The sequence below is a fragment of the Carcharhinus amblyrhynchos genome, chromosome 15, assembly GCF_965287045.1.
Source record: "Carcharhinus amblyrhynchos chromosome 15, sCarAmb.v2.hapA, whole genome shotgun sequence".
NCBI lineage: Eukaryota > Metazoa > Chordata > Chondrichthyes > Carcharhiniformes > Carcharhinidae > Carcharhinus > Carcharhinus amblyrhynchos.
Window position 1 is genome coordinate 16,113,189 of NC_137338.1, and position 12,722 is coordinate 16,125,910.

The 12,722-nt window shown below is 41.7% G+C and overlaps 1 protein-coding gene across 1 annotated transcript; it reads right to left on the reverse strand.

Moving 5' to 3' along the window:
- Positions 1–993: 993 nt before the first annotated feature.
- Positions 994–11,941, reverse strand: creg1 (cellular repressor of E1A-stimulated genes 1). Its single transcript, XM_080203461.1, has 4 exons — positions 11,631–11,941; positions 4,874–4,993; positions 3,699–3,903; positions 994–1,592 (listed from the first exon to the last, which is right to left on the reverse strand). The coding sequence occupies exons 1-4, from the start codon at positions 11,901–11,903 to the stop codon at positions 1,576–1,578; spliced, it is 615 nt and encodes a 204-aa protein (XP_080059587.1). The 5' UTR covers positions 11,904–11,941; the 3' UTR covers positions 994–1,575.
- Positions 11,942–12,722: the final 781 nt, after the last annotated feature.

Below are 12,722 nucleotides of genomic sequence, written 5' to 3' on the forward strand. Positions count from 1 at the left end.
GATTGATTGACAGGAAACAGGAGACCACCCAAAAGGACACAAAACCAAGGAGGGATAAAAAGTGCTGCACAAGAGAAGAAGCTCTCTCTCTCTGACCCCATGAATGGGCTACAACAATGAGCATCACTAGCAATGACCAGCATGAGAAGAGCCACCACATCCGAGAAAGAAGACCAGAGCCTGAATGTCAGACCAGACTTTTCAGAGGACTACAGAGACCAGCACACAGATAAAGGCCAATATTTGCTTGGGTACTTGCCAGTCATGCAAAGTTAAGTCAAGGTCTAGTATTGTACTTGGACTTTAATATTTTTTGTAAGATAACTTATTGTTGGTTGGGTGGATGATTATTGATTGTGTGTTTTAAATAAATATTGGTTGTACTAACAAGTCTATTTGCAATTCTTTGTCCATCATATAAGGGTTGAAACAGACTGTGTGGCAGGCACAACACAGGCTTCCCAAATGATTGTAAAAATCAATTCCTAGTGAATCAGAACTCAAGTTAAATGCTTCATGAAAGAACATGTATTCACATTCAAGAGGTGGGTTGGGGCAAATGGGATCATAGATTATGGGGAATAAGCAGGATTAGGCTATTGAGTTGGATGATCAGCCATTATTGTAATAAGTGGTGGAGCAGGCTCAAAGGGCCAAATGGCCGCCTCCTGCTCCTATCTTCTATGGTTCTACGTTTTACTCTAAAGAAAGAAGATTTCCATTTCATTACAGTAGGGGTACTCCTTATGATGGCCTTTGGGCAGACAGGTGGGAAGGCAGAGTTAAGGCCACATAATCAGATCAGCTGTGATCTTGCTGACTGACACAGCAGGCTTAGTGGGCCAAATGGCCTATTCCTGCACCAATTTTATGCTCTTAACAGAAATCATCTAAACTTGGTTGCCCACTTCAATAAAACAGACTGCTGGAGAAAGACAATGGTGGGACAGAAGAACTGAAACCACATGCAAATTAATGTTTAGAAGGATAAAAATAAAAACTTTAGTCCCAAGATTTACATTTTTAATCAAAAATAGACATTTGTGACAAACGTTTTAAATGTAGTATTTTTTCATGCAATATCAAAATATAAAGAGATTATAGTATTTGGGGATCAATATACTTCCCCTTGCTTTGCATTTTTCTTGAAATAGTTATATTTAACTAAATTTGTAAAGAATAGCCCTTTGTGGACATAAGTCAAGAGCAATCAAAGCAATGTAAATATCTTAATTTGTTCTCAAACTTATACGTAGTTGTTTACAAGAAAATCCAATAAGGAATTTTGACCCGACTTATTACATATAGGCTTTTAGTGCATTCAAGTACAAAAAGACATAATTACAATTACAAACCTGAAAATAATGTTAATTAATCTCACACTCAAGGACAAAGCAAGATTGTAATATGCTCAAAATTGCAAGACAATCCCAGCAATACTACAAACTATGCCAGGTCATTTGTAATGATTGGTTTCTTTAATTGGTTCAAAGTAGCATTTGCAGCACAAATTCCTTTTCTGTTGCAGCAGTGTTGAGGGTAAGCTAGAAAATCCAGTATTCTGATCGTCAAAATTCATGATTTTTTTCCACCTGGAACAAGCAACCAGATATTACAATGAAATTAAAAATGAGTAAATTTATATTAAGGGTGAGATACAATAATGAGTTAATGCAGATCACAAATTAGGTATAATCTCTGTTACTCCTTTACAATGCTTTTAAACGCCAGCTTCAATGAATATGTGCCAACTGAATCAAATGTAAAAATATATTACGCTGCTTGTGCACATTAGTTCTAGCAGATCTAAAATCTGCTGGAACTAGGGGCAGCAAAGTGGCACAGTGATTAGCACTGCTGCTTCACAGTGCCAGGGACACAGGTTCCCACTTGGTACTGTCTGTATGGAGACTGCATGTTCTCTCCATGTCTGCGTGGGTTTCCTCCAGGAGCCCCAGTTTCCTCCCACAGTCTGAAAGACATGCTGGTTAGGCGACTTGACCCGAACAGGTGTCAGATTGTGGCGACTAGGGAAATTTTGCAGTAACTTCATTGCAGTGTTAATGTAAGCCTTGCTTGTGACTAATAAATAAGCTTTACTTTTAATGTCAATTACTGGGTCTTTAAATGGATTTATCATAAGGATTGCTTCTCAAGTCAAAATTACATGACAAATGAGATACAAAGTTAAAACATTCCCAAGGCTGCTTTGGAGGTACCTTTACAGATTGCGTAGCCAAGGAAAGCAAAAGGCGTTGATTTTAAATGAGGGGAGGGACAGACTTGTTTAGAGATGGAATTTTACAGCAGGAACCTGGATGACTGAATGGCAGGCTTCCATCATGAGCAAATGCCAGCCAGCAGCAACATCAAACTGAAAGCTCCGCTACAAGGCGTGTCTTACTCTAAAATGTGGCGTTCTAGGTTAAGAACTCCTGCTATCAGGGAAAAACGAGCAGCTTCAAAGCAACCCACAAGGCCACTCGTAAGGTGCTAAGCACCAGCACAGAATTTACAGGAGAGAGTATGTGGTGAAACGTCCAGCACATAGGACCTAAGTGCAGGTAGCACTGTAGAAGGCTTAAATGCAGAATTCTAGAATGAGTGATTTAGCAAAGTGCTGGGACAGCTCACGAGGCATATCTATAAATAATTTCTCAGCTCAGCAGTTCATGCAATTACTAAGTATGCTAAACATTTAAACACATTTCCGCTGCACGCACAGCATACCGGAGGGGTTGACATTTACAGTAGTCCACAAACTTCAGTTTAGCCTGAACAAACTGAGCCAGGACTGTAACAGACACCCATTTACCAAGGTTCCAAGTTCAGACTTAGCTTCCACCATGAATACTTTGGGGTTGTGGATAGGCTGGGCTACTTCAACAACTGCTGCCCAATAATGTGCTAACACAGTATGCTGTAAATGAAGGAGCCCCCAGCGGGACAACAGTTGGAGCTGACACCAAGGTGGAGTTATCTCAGCAATGCTGCACTAAGGTCCAGGCACTTAGTTAATATTATTTTAGGCGCAGACAATTACTATGTCAAAATCTACGGCACCTAACATTTTACAGAAAACGACAAGTTGAAAGAAATACTGGCACAACTTCATCTCAAACAGAAGGTCACTGACACACAACACATTCACTGCTTCTCTACAAAGATGTTAGCAAGTGGAACACACACACCATACGGTTAGAAGGGGAGACTGGGTACCATGGCATCATTGAATAAAAATATCAAGAGTGGTTTCAAAGTTCTGCATTTGAAAGCAGCTGTGATTTGCTCAAGTACAAACTTTTCTTACTTTTATGTGCTACTTTAAGGCAGTTCTTGTTCTTTATGGGAAGAGTCTTTCCTCTTTTCAAATTAGCTGGGGCAAAATGTAACAGCTGTCATCGCCACATGAGAAATAGGCACAGGAAATGGAGGGATGCATTACTTCTTTTAACTAAAATATTAATCATGATAATCATCGCTGCTTGGGATTCCAAAAGCAAGTTTATACTTGCTGCTCCTTTTATAAGTAAACAAAAGTAAAATTCAGTTTACTCTAAATTCCTGCAGAGTTGTGATATAATGAATAACTACTGGCTTTGCTTTTCTGTTTGGAAATTTGGACACGCGCAAGGACTGAGCCATCTAGCAGGATCCAACCCATCGCTACAAACTGTTAGAGGGCAGGAAAGTTTTACCCGTCAAATTTCCTTCATATTCAGGCTTGACACTATAGTACTCCTCTGGTGTCACCGTTTTGATCCCACCAAAGTAATCCAGGACCCAAATGTTGGTAATGTTGAGCTTGGCGAAGTACCATCCATGATCACGTGGCCAGTCAGGCATTGCTGGATGTCGGCTGAAGAGAGATTCTTTGGCAAAATCGATTTCAGACTTGTTCACCTAAAAGAATTAATGTAGAAAATTCATCCCCTCCATAACCTTAGGGAAGTTTGAAATAGTTGTTCACGAGAACATTTTTCCATTTATCATGCTTAAGGGGTATTGCAGATCAGTTAGCAAGAAATTGCACCCAACTTGTCACACACTCATAACAAGATCTTAATGCGGTTGACGTGCAACTGATATGAGAGGAAACATAGAAAATAGAAGCAGGAGTAGGCCACTTGGTTCTTCGAGCCTGATCTACCACTCATTTTGATCATGGCTGATCATCAAATTCAATATCATGATCCCCTCTTCCTCCCCATATCCTTTGATCTCTTAAGCCCCAAGGGCTTTATCTAATTTCTTCAAATCACACAATGTTTTGGCCTCAACTACTTTCTGCAGTAGTGAATTCCACACATTCGCCACTCTCTGGAAATGTCTGAAGGTATTGTGAAATCACAAACTGTGGCACGCGGTTCGAATGGATATTTTTGGTTGGTGCAAAGCACGAACATTGTGGGCGGGGTTTTACAGCCTCATTCGTCCCGAAATCATAAAATCCTACCCAAGGTCAACAGGCCTTTCCACGATCTGCCCCTCTCCCGCTCTGATTCCTGTGGCAGGAGGGATGATAGAATTCTGGCCTCTGTCTTTATTACAAAACTGTCTCACAGTCTATTTACACCCAATGGGAAAAAGCATCTATAAAAAATAAACTCACGGCACAAAACATCAAATATTTGCACAAAATGATGAAATGCAGGTTTAATTTACATGTAATTCACCGAATTCCCTCAAGCCACTCCTACGGGAGGCAATATGGTCAGTGGGGCACGTTTCTCAGCACTCAATTGGAATGCACTAACAAAGAAGCAGGAACAGAAAGCGTCCCCGTCAACACAGGGAGATTTTGCTGAGTAATGGAAGGAAGCAGAGGGTTAAGGAGAAGGATCAGAATTTCTCATACTAAATTGCAAAATACCTTCATAATTGTTCCAGAGAGAATCACTCGACAACAAAGTGGACTTTGGGGATCAAGCTTGTGTTTCCGACAGTAGTCCGTCTCTGCCAAAGACATAGCCAGGGATGCTTCGGCATTCACCTATAATAAAATTTTAAAAATGAGGCCATAACATTAAATTGACATCAAAATGTCAAATTATTCGCAGTGACTTAGATCCAGCAACTGGAATCTTATACATACAGAAGGAAGTTCAGGCCATCATGCCAGTTCTAAATCTTTGAAATTAATTCCATTCTAATTCTAATTAGTTCCACCCAGTCATCCTTGCTCCATAGTCTTGCAAAATGTTCCTTTTCCAAGAATGCATCCAATTCCCTTTTAAAGTTACTACTGAATTTGTTGTAACCAGCCTGTTGAGCACTGCATTCCAAATCATTACTCCATGCATAAAAATATTTACTATCCTGCACCTGACTTTTGTGACTTATCTTAACGTCCTCTGGTTACCAACCATCCCAACAGAAGAAACAGTTTCTTTAGCACTTTCAGAAATCCCTTGATTTTGACACCTCCCTTCCTTTAGCCTTCAGCACTCGAGCAGAATAACCTCAACTTCTCTAGTGTCTCCAATAACTAAAGTCATCTCTGCTAGAATTTCAAGAACTCTCCTCTATGGTGCCTCCATGGCCCTAAAATCCTTGCTAATGTGTGATACCCAACATGTGAACACAATATCCAGTGACAGTAAGTAGTCTCACAACACCAGGTTAAAGTCCAACAGGTTTATTTGTTAGCATGAGTTTTAGGAGTGCTGCTCCTTCATTAGGTGAGTGACGTTATAAATCATCCACTGATATATAAAGGTTTAATCCACCTATAAACAGTTAACACAAGTCTCGTTTTTGAACACCAAGATTCTTTAAATCTCATTTGCATAATGGATTTACCAACTTGTTCTGCAACATTCAAAAGATTCACATATGTGAAACACAATCAGATCTCTATTTTTTCACTCCATTTAAATTTGTATCATTTAGCATTTATTACCCCATCTCATTTTTCTCCAAAAATGCATCACTTTAATTCTCTGCATCAATCTCACCTGTCTATTTCATGCTACTTCTGCTTTACTGTTTACTAAATTTCCAAGTCTTGTATCATCTATAAAGTTTGAAAATGTGCTCTCCAACCAATTTTGATGGTATCAGGCAGGAACTTTCAAAAGTTAATTGGGGGGAGTCTGTGGGAAGGCAAAGGGACAGCTGGTAAGTGGGAGCCTTCAAAAGTGTGTTAATCAGGGTTCAGAGTAAGCACAAGGCTGGTAGAAGTAGGGAATACTGGATGATTTGGGAAATTGAGGCCCTGATCAAGAAGAAGACAGCATATGACATGCATAGGCAGCTGCGATCAAGTGAAGCTCTTAAAGAGTATAAGGTATGTAGGAGTAGAATTAAGAGGGAAATCAAGAGGGCAAAAAAGGGGACACAAGTTTGTTTTGGCAGATATGGCAAAGGAGAATTCAAAGAGCTTCTACAAATTCATAAAGGCCAAAAGAATAACTAAGGAGAGAGTAGGGCCTCTTAAGGATCAACAAGGTCATCTATGAGTGGTTTCCATAAGACATGGATGAGATCCTAAATGAATATTTCTCACCAGTATTCAGTATTGAGAAAAGCATGGATGTCAGAAAACTTGGGGAAATAAATAGTGATGACTTGAGGAGTGTACATATCACAGAAAAGGAAGTGCTGAATTCTTAAAAAGCACATCAAGATAGATAAATTCCCCGGACCTGACGAAGTGTATTCCAGGACATTTGGGAGGCTAAGGAGGAAATTGTGGGTCCCCTAGCAGAGATATTTGAATCATCGATAATCACAAGCGAGGTTGCCTGAAGACGGTGGAGGGGGGGGGGGAGGAGGAAGGAAGGAAGGAGGAGGAGGAGGAGAGGTGTGTGGCAAATGTTGTACATTTGTTTAAAAAGGGCTGCGGGTAAAAACCTGGGAACTACAGGCCAGTGAGCTTCACATCTGTGGTGGGTAAGTTGTTGAAAGGTTTTTTGAGAGACAGGATCTACAGGCATTTAGAGACACAAGGACTGATTAGGGACAGTCAGCATGGCTTTATGAGCAGAAAATCATGTGTCACAAATCTGATTGAGTTTTTTTTGAAGGGGTAACCAAGAAGTAGATGAGGGCAGTGCAGATGATGTTGTCCACATGGACTTTAGTAAGGCTTTTGACAAGGTACCCCGCATGGTAAGTTGTTGCATCAGGTTAAATCTCACGGGATCCAGGCTGAGATAGCTAAGTGGATACAAAATTGGCTTGATGACAGAAGTCAGAGGGTGTTGGCAAGTGCGAGGTGGTCCACTTTGGTAGGAAGAATGGTAGGAAGGACTATTACTTACGGGGCGAAAAACTGCAGCAGGCGACGGTGCAGAGGGACCTCGGGATCCTTGTGCATGAGTCGCAAAAACCCAGCTTGCAGGTGGTCAGGAAGGCGAATGGGATGCTGGCCTTCATAGCGAGGGGGATTGAATATAAAAGTAGGGAGGTCTTGCTGCAGCTGTATAGGGCATTGGTGAGGCCGCAGCTGGAGTACTGTGTGCAGTTTTGGGCACCGCACCTGCGCAAAGATATTTTGGCCTTGGAGGGAGTGCAGAGGAGGTTTACTAGGCTGATGCCGGAGTTGAGGGGGTTGAGCTATGAGGAGAGGCTGAATAAACTGGGCTTGTACTCGTTAGAGTTTAGAAGAATGAGGGGAGATCTCATTGAGACGTATAAGATGATGAATGGGATGGATAGGATAGAGGTGGAGAGACTCTTCCCGCTCAAAAAAGACAGTAGGACTAGGGGGCACAGCCTCAAGATAAAAGGGGGGCGGTTTAGAACGGAGTTGAGGAGGAACTTCTTCACTCAAAGGGTGGTGAATCTCTGGAATTCTCTGCCCGTTGAAGTGGTGGAGGCTGCCTCGCTAAATATTTTTAAGACGCGGGTTGATGGGTTTTTGATAAGAGAGGGGATTAAGGGTTATGGGGAGAGGGCGGGAAAGTGGAACTGAGCAGCGACAGATCAGCCATGATCTTATTGAATGGCGGGGCAGGCTCGAAGGGCTAGATGGCCTACTCCTGCTCCTATTTCTTATGTTCTTATGTTGTAAAGGGATGTTTTCAAACTGGAGGTCTGTGAATAGCAGTATCAGGAATCAGTGCTGGGTCCACTGTTATTTGTCATTTATATTAATGATTCGGATGAGAATATAGGAGGCATGGTTAGTAAGTTTGCAGATGACACCAAGATTGATGGCATAGTGAACACTGAAGAAGGTTATCTCAGATTGCAGCAGATCCTGACCAATTAGGCCAGTGGGCGGATGAATGGCAGATGGAGTTTAATTTAGATAAATGCAAGGTGATGCATTTTGATAGATTAAGTCCTGCCCTGGTTCACTTAGTTAATGGTAGGGTGCTGGGGAGAGTTACAGAGCAAAAAGATCTAGGGGTATGGGTCATACATAGCTCCTTGAAAGTGGAATCACAGGTGAACAGAGTAGTGAAGGTGGCATTCAACATGTTTGGTTTCATTGGTCAGAACACTGAATACAGGAGTTGGGACATCTTGTTGAAGTTGTACAAGACATTGATAAGGCCACATTTGGAATAAGGTGTGCAGTTCTAATCACGCTATTATAGAAAGGATATTATTAAACTAGAATGAGTGCAGAAAAGATATACTAGGATACTACTGGGACTTGGTGGGTTTGAATTATAATGAGACGCTGGATAGACTAGGACTTTTTCCCCAGGAGCATAGAAGGCTGAGGGGTGATCTTATAGAGGGCTATAAAATAATGAGGGGCATAGATCAGCTAGCTAGTTAATATATTTTCCCAAAGCTAGGGGAATCTAAAACTAGAGGGCATAGGTTTAAGGTGAGAGGGGAAAGAAGTGTCTAGAGGGGCAATTTTTTTTCACACAGAGGTTGGAGAGTGTCTGGAACAAGCTGCCAGAGGTGGTAGTAGAGGTGGGTACAATTTTGTCTTTCAAAAAGCATTTAGACAGTTACATGGGTAAGATGGGTGTAGACGATATGGGTCAAACGCAGGCAATTGGGACAAGCTTAGGGGTTTAAAAAAAAGCCAGCATAGACAAGTTGGACTGAAGGGCCTGTTTCCACGCTGTAAACCTCTATGATTCAAATACTCTATAGTTTCAGGTCAGTATCTGACAATTTACTTGAAACATTTCAACTCCATGCAAAATATATTTTCCCAAAGTATTTATTCATGATTTGACTGAAGGTCAGTCAGTTATTAGAGGAAATCTATACCCAAAAAACTCACTCACACTGACTCAGCAAATTTTCAGGATTGCTGCTAATCTTTAAATTTGCATTAATGTAGTTATCAGCAAAATACAGCCTTTTAAGATGATCACGTCAACTGGTTTTTGTAAAATTTTTTTTTCAAAACAATTGAAAAAGTTTTATTTTGAATTTAAAACTTTCTTCCCAGGGATTTGAAACTGAAACTTTCCTGTTTTTTCCCCTTTCCCCTAAAATTTGAAAGCTTTTCCCCAATATTCTGGGTCTCAAGTTTATTTCTCATGGCCATTCTTTTCCCTCACACATTTGTCTACTTCTGTACCCACACTTTCAACACTGTCACTAAACTTTTACATTTCTAAACTTCTAGATCATATTAAGAAATTGTACGCATTCACCACCACTGACATTTAACAACCACAAGCAGCACACAACTTAAGTGAAACATAAACTACAATTATGAATTTTAAATCACTAAGCTGCTAAATTAGCATCCAAGTATTGTGAATTAGTTAGTGGTACTGCCTCTGAATCAGAATGTTTTGGGTTCACGTCATGCTCCAGGGCATTCATAACACAAAATAAACGAATGCTGACACTCTACTGCAGTACTAAGCAAATGCTGCACTGTCAGAGGTGCTTTCTTTCAGATGCAACTGAGGTTTAACATTGCCTTGGGTGGACATGAAAGATTCTTTCGCACTATATTTAGGGGGCTGGGGCTGGGGGTGGTGGTTTATACCCAGTGTCCTTTCCAACATTTATCCCTCAAATCAATGTCACAGAAACAAACTATCGGTCATTATCATATTGCTGTTTGAGAGCTCTTACTGTGCACAAATTGATTGCCACACTATTAGTGACTACACTTCAAAAGTAACTAAAGAGCTGGAAAGTGCTTTGAGACTTCCAATGTATGTGAAAATGCCCTACAGTATATTCCTATTTTTATTCTAATCCTACTTTGCATTTACTGCGTGAAGGTAATAATTTGCTGCTGACGATAAGGCAACATTTTGACTAAGTGTCAGAGTATTTAAAAAAAATCAGTCTAATTTTAAAAAGTTGCTAACAGACCACAACTGGTATTAGCACATTATTATTACAGTGCAGGAGGCCATTCAGCCCATCAAGCCTGCACTGGCTTTCTAAAAAAGTGTTCTGCCAAGTCCCACTTCACTGTCCTTCCCCCACAAGGCTGTGCTCTCAGCCCCCTACTATATCCTTATGCACCTGTGACTGTGGCCAAATTCCCCTCCAACTCGATTTTCAAGTTTGCTGACAACAGCACTGTAGAAGTCAGATCTCAAACGGTGATGAGACAGAGTCCAGGAATGAGGTAGAGAATCTGGTGAAGCGACAATAATCTTTCCCTCAATGTCAACAAAATGAAGGAAATTGTCATCGACTTCAGGATGCACAGAGGAGACAATGCCCCTGTCTACATCAACGGGGACGAAATAGAAAGGGTCAAGAGTTTCAAGTTTTTAGGTAACCAGGTCACCAACAACCTGTCCTGTTCGCATCCCTACCCCCCCCATGCCAACATTATAGTTAAGAAAGCCCACTAATGCCTGTACTTTCTCAGCAGACTAAGGAAATTTGGCATGCCAGCTACAACTGTCACCAACTTTTACAGATGCACCATAGAAAACATTCTTTCTGGTTGATCACATCTTGATATAGCTCCTGCTCTGCATAAGACTGCAAGAAACTACAAAAGGTTGTGAATGTAACGCAATGAAACATGCAAACCAGCTTCCCATCCATTGACTCTGTCTACACTTCGCACTGCTTTGGTAAAGCAGTCAGCATAATCATGGACCAGACGCATGCCAAAATTCTCCCTTCCACCTTCTTCCGTTGGGAAAAAGATACAAAAGTCAGAGGACACATACCAATCGATTAAAAAAAAGCTTCTTCCTTGCTGCCATCAGATTTTTGAATGGACCTACCTTACATTAAGTTGATCCTTCTTTACACTCTAGCGATGATTATAAGACTACAATCTGCACTTTCCTTCTCTATAAACAGTATGCTTTGTCTGCATAGCATGCAAGAAACAATATTTTTCACACTGTGCTAATACACAGTGGGCAGCATGGTGGCACAGTGGTTAGCGCTGCTGCCTCACAGTGCCAGGGACTGGGGTTCGATTCCCAGTTTGGGTCATTTTTGGTGTAGCGTCTACATGTTGTCCCCGTGTCTATGAGGGTTTCCTGCAGGTGCTCTGGTTTCCTCCCACAGTCCGAAAGACGCGCTGGTTTGGTGCACTGACCCGAACCGGAGCCGGACTAGGGGAATTTCACAGTAACTTCATTGCGGTGTTAAGGTAAGCCTTACCTGTGGCTCACAAATGGAAGTCTAACTTTGCTCATTATGCCCTCAGACAGGGATTCGGTGAGAGTTGGAGGGGTGCAGTGTTTGCTGTGTGTGCAGCAGCCTCTTACCTCCATGTCCTGCACTGAGATCTCCAGGGGGGTGAGGTACAGGTAGGGCTGTCCACTGCCCTTCCCCAGCGGCCCATCGCTCACCGAGAAGATGTTGGAGAAAGGCCGCCCTATCACCGGGGGGTGGGTGGAGATGGTGGCCACCGAGCCCCAGTCGCAGGCATGCACTATGTAGCGGGCCATGCGGGCCACTTGATCGTGAGGGGGGATCGCGGCCGACCCCCGGAGGGAGGTGACCAGGAACAGGACCAGAAACAGCTGACAGCCCGACATCTTCCACCCGACTGAGCAGAGCGCCGGCCGCCGGCACCCAGCCCGCGCACGCGCACACCTGCTGACATGTGAGTCAGCAAAGCTCATTGATCAGGAGGTTGCAGTGACAACACAGCCTTGTACATAGTACACTGATACTCTGTCCTATAGTAATAACACAGCCTTGTACATAGTACACTGATACTCTCTCCTATAGTAATAACACAGCCTTGTACACAGTACACTGATACTCTGCTATAGTAATAACACAGCCTTGTATACAATATAGTAATAACACTGCCTTGTATACAATATACTGATACTCTCCTTTAGTAATAACATAGCCTTGTACAAAGTACACTGATACTCTCTCCTATAGTAATAACACAGCCTTGTACATAGTACACTGATACTCTCTCCTATAGTAATAACACAGCCTTGTACAAAGTACACTGATACTCTCTCCTATAGTAATAACACAGCCTTGTACATAGTACACTGATACTCTGTCCTATAGTAATAACACAGCCTTGTACATAGTACACTGATACTCTGTCCTATAGTAATAACACAGCCTTGTACATAGTACACTGATACTCTGTCCTATAGTAATAACACAGCCTTGTACATAGTACACTGATACTCTCTCCTATGTACAAGGCTGTGTCATTACTATAGGAGAGAGTATCAGTGTACTATAGTAAAAACACAGCCTTGTACACAATTAACTAATACTCTGCTATAGTAATAACACAGCCTTGTACACAGTACACTGATACTCTGCTATAGTAATAACACAGCCTTGTATACAATATAGTAATAACACTGCCTTGTGTACAA

Bases quoted from the DNA above. Each gene is read 5' to 3' on its own strand.
- creg1 (XM_080203461.1), bottom strand. From the start codon at position 11,903: ATGTCGGGCTGTCAGCTGTTTCTGGTCCTGTTCCTGGTCACCTCCCTC. The intron at 4,994-11,630 runs GTAAGAGGCTGC...ATTTTATTATAG, and splicing joins TCTCAGTGCAGGACATGGAG to GTGAATGCCGAAGCATCCCT. The intron at 3,904-4,873 runs GTATTTTGCAAT...TAATTCTTTTAG, and splicing joins TCTCTGGAACAATTATGAAG to GTGAACAAGTCTGAAATCGA.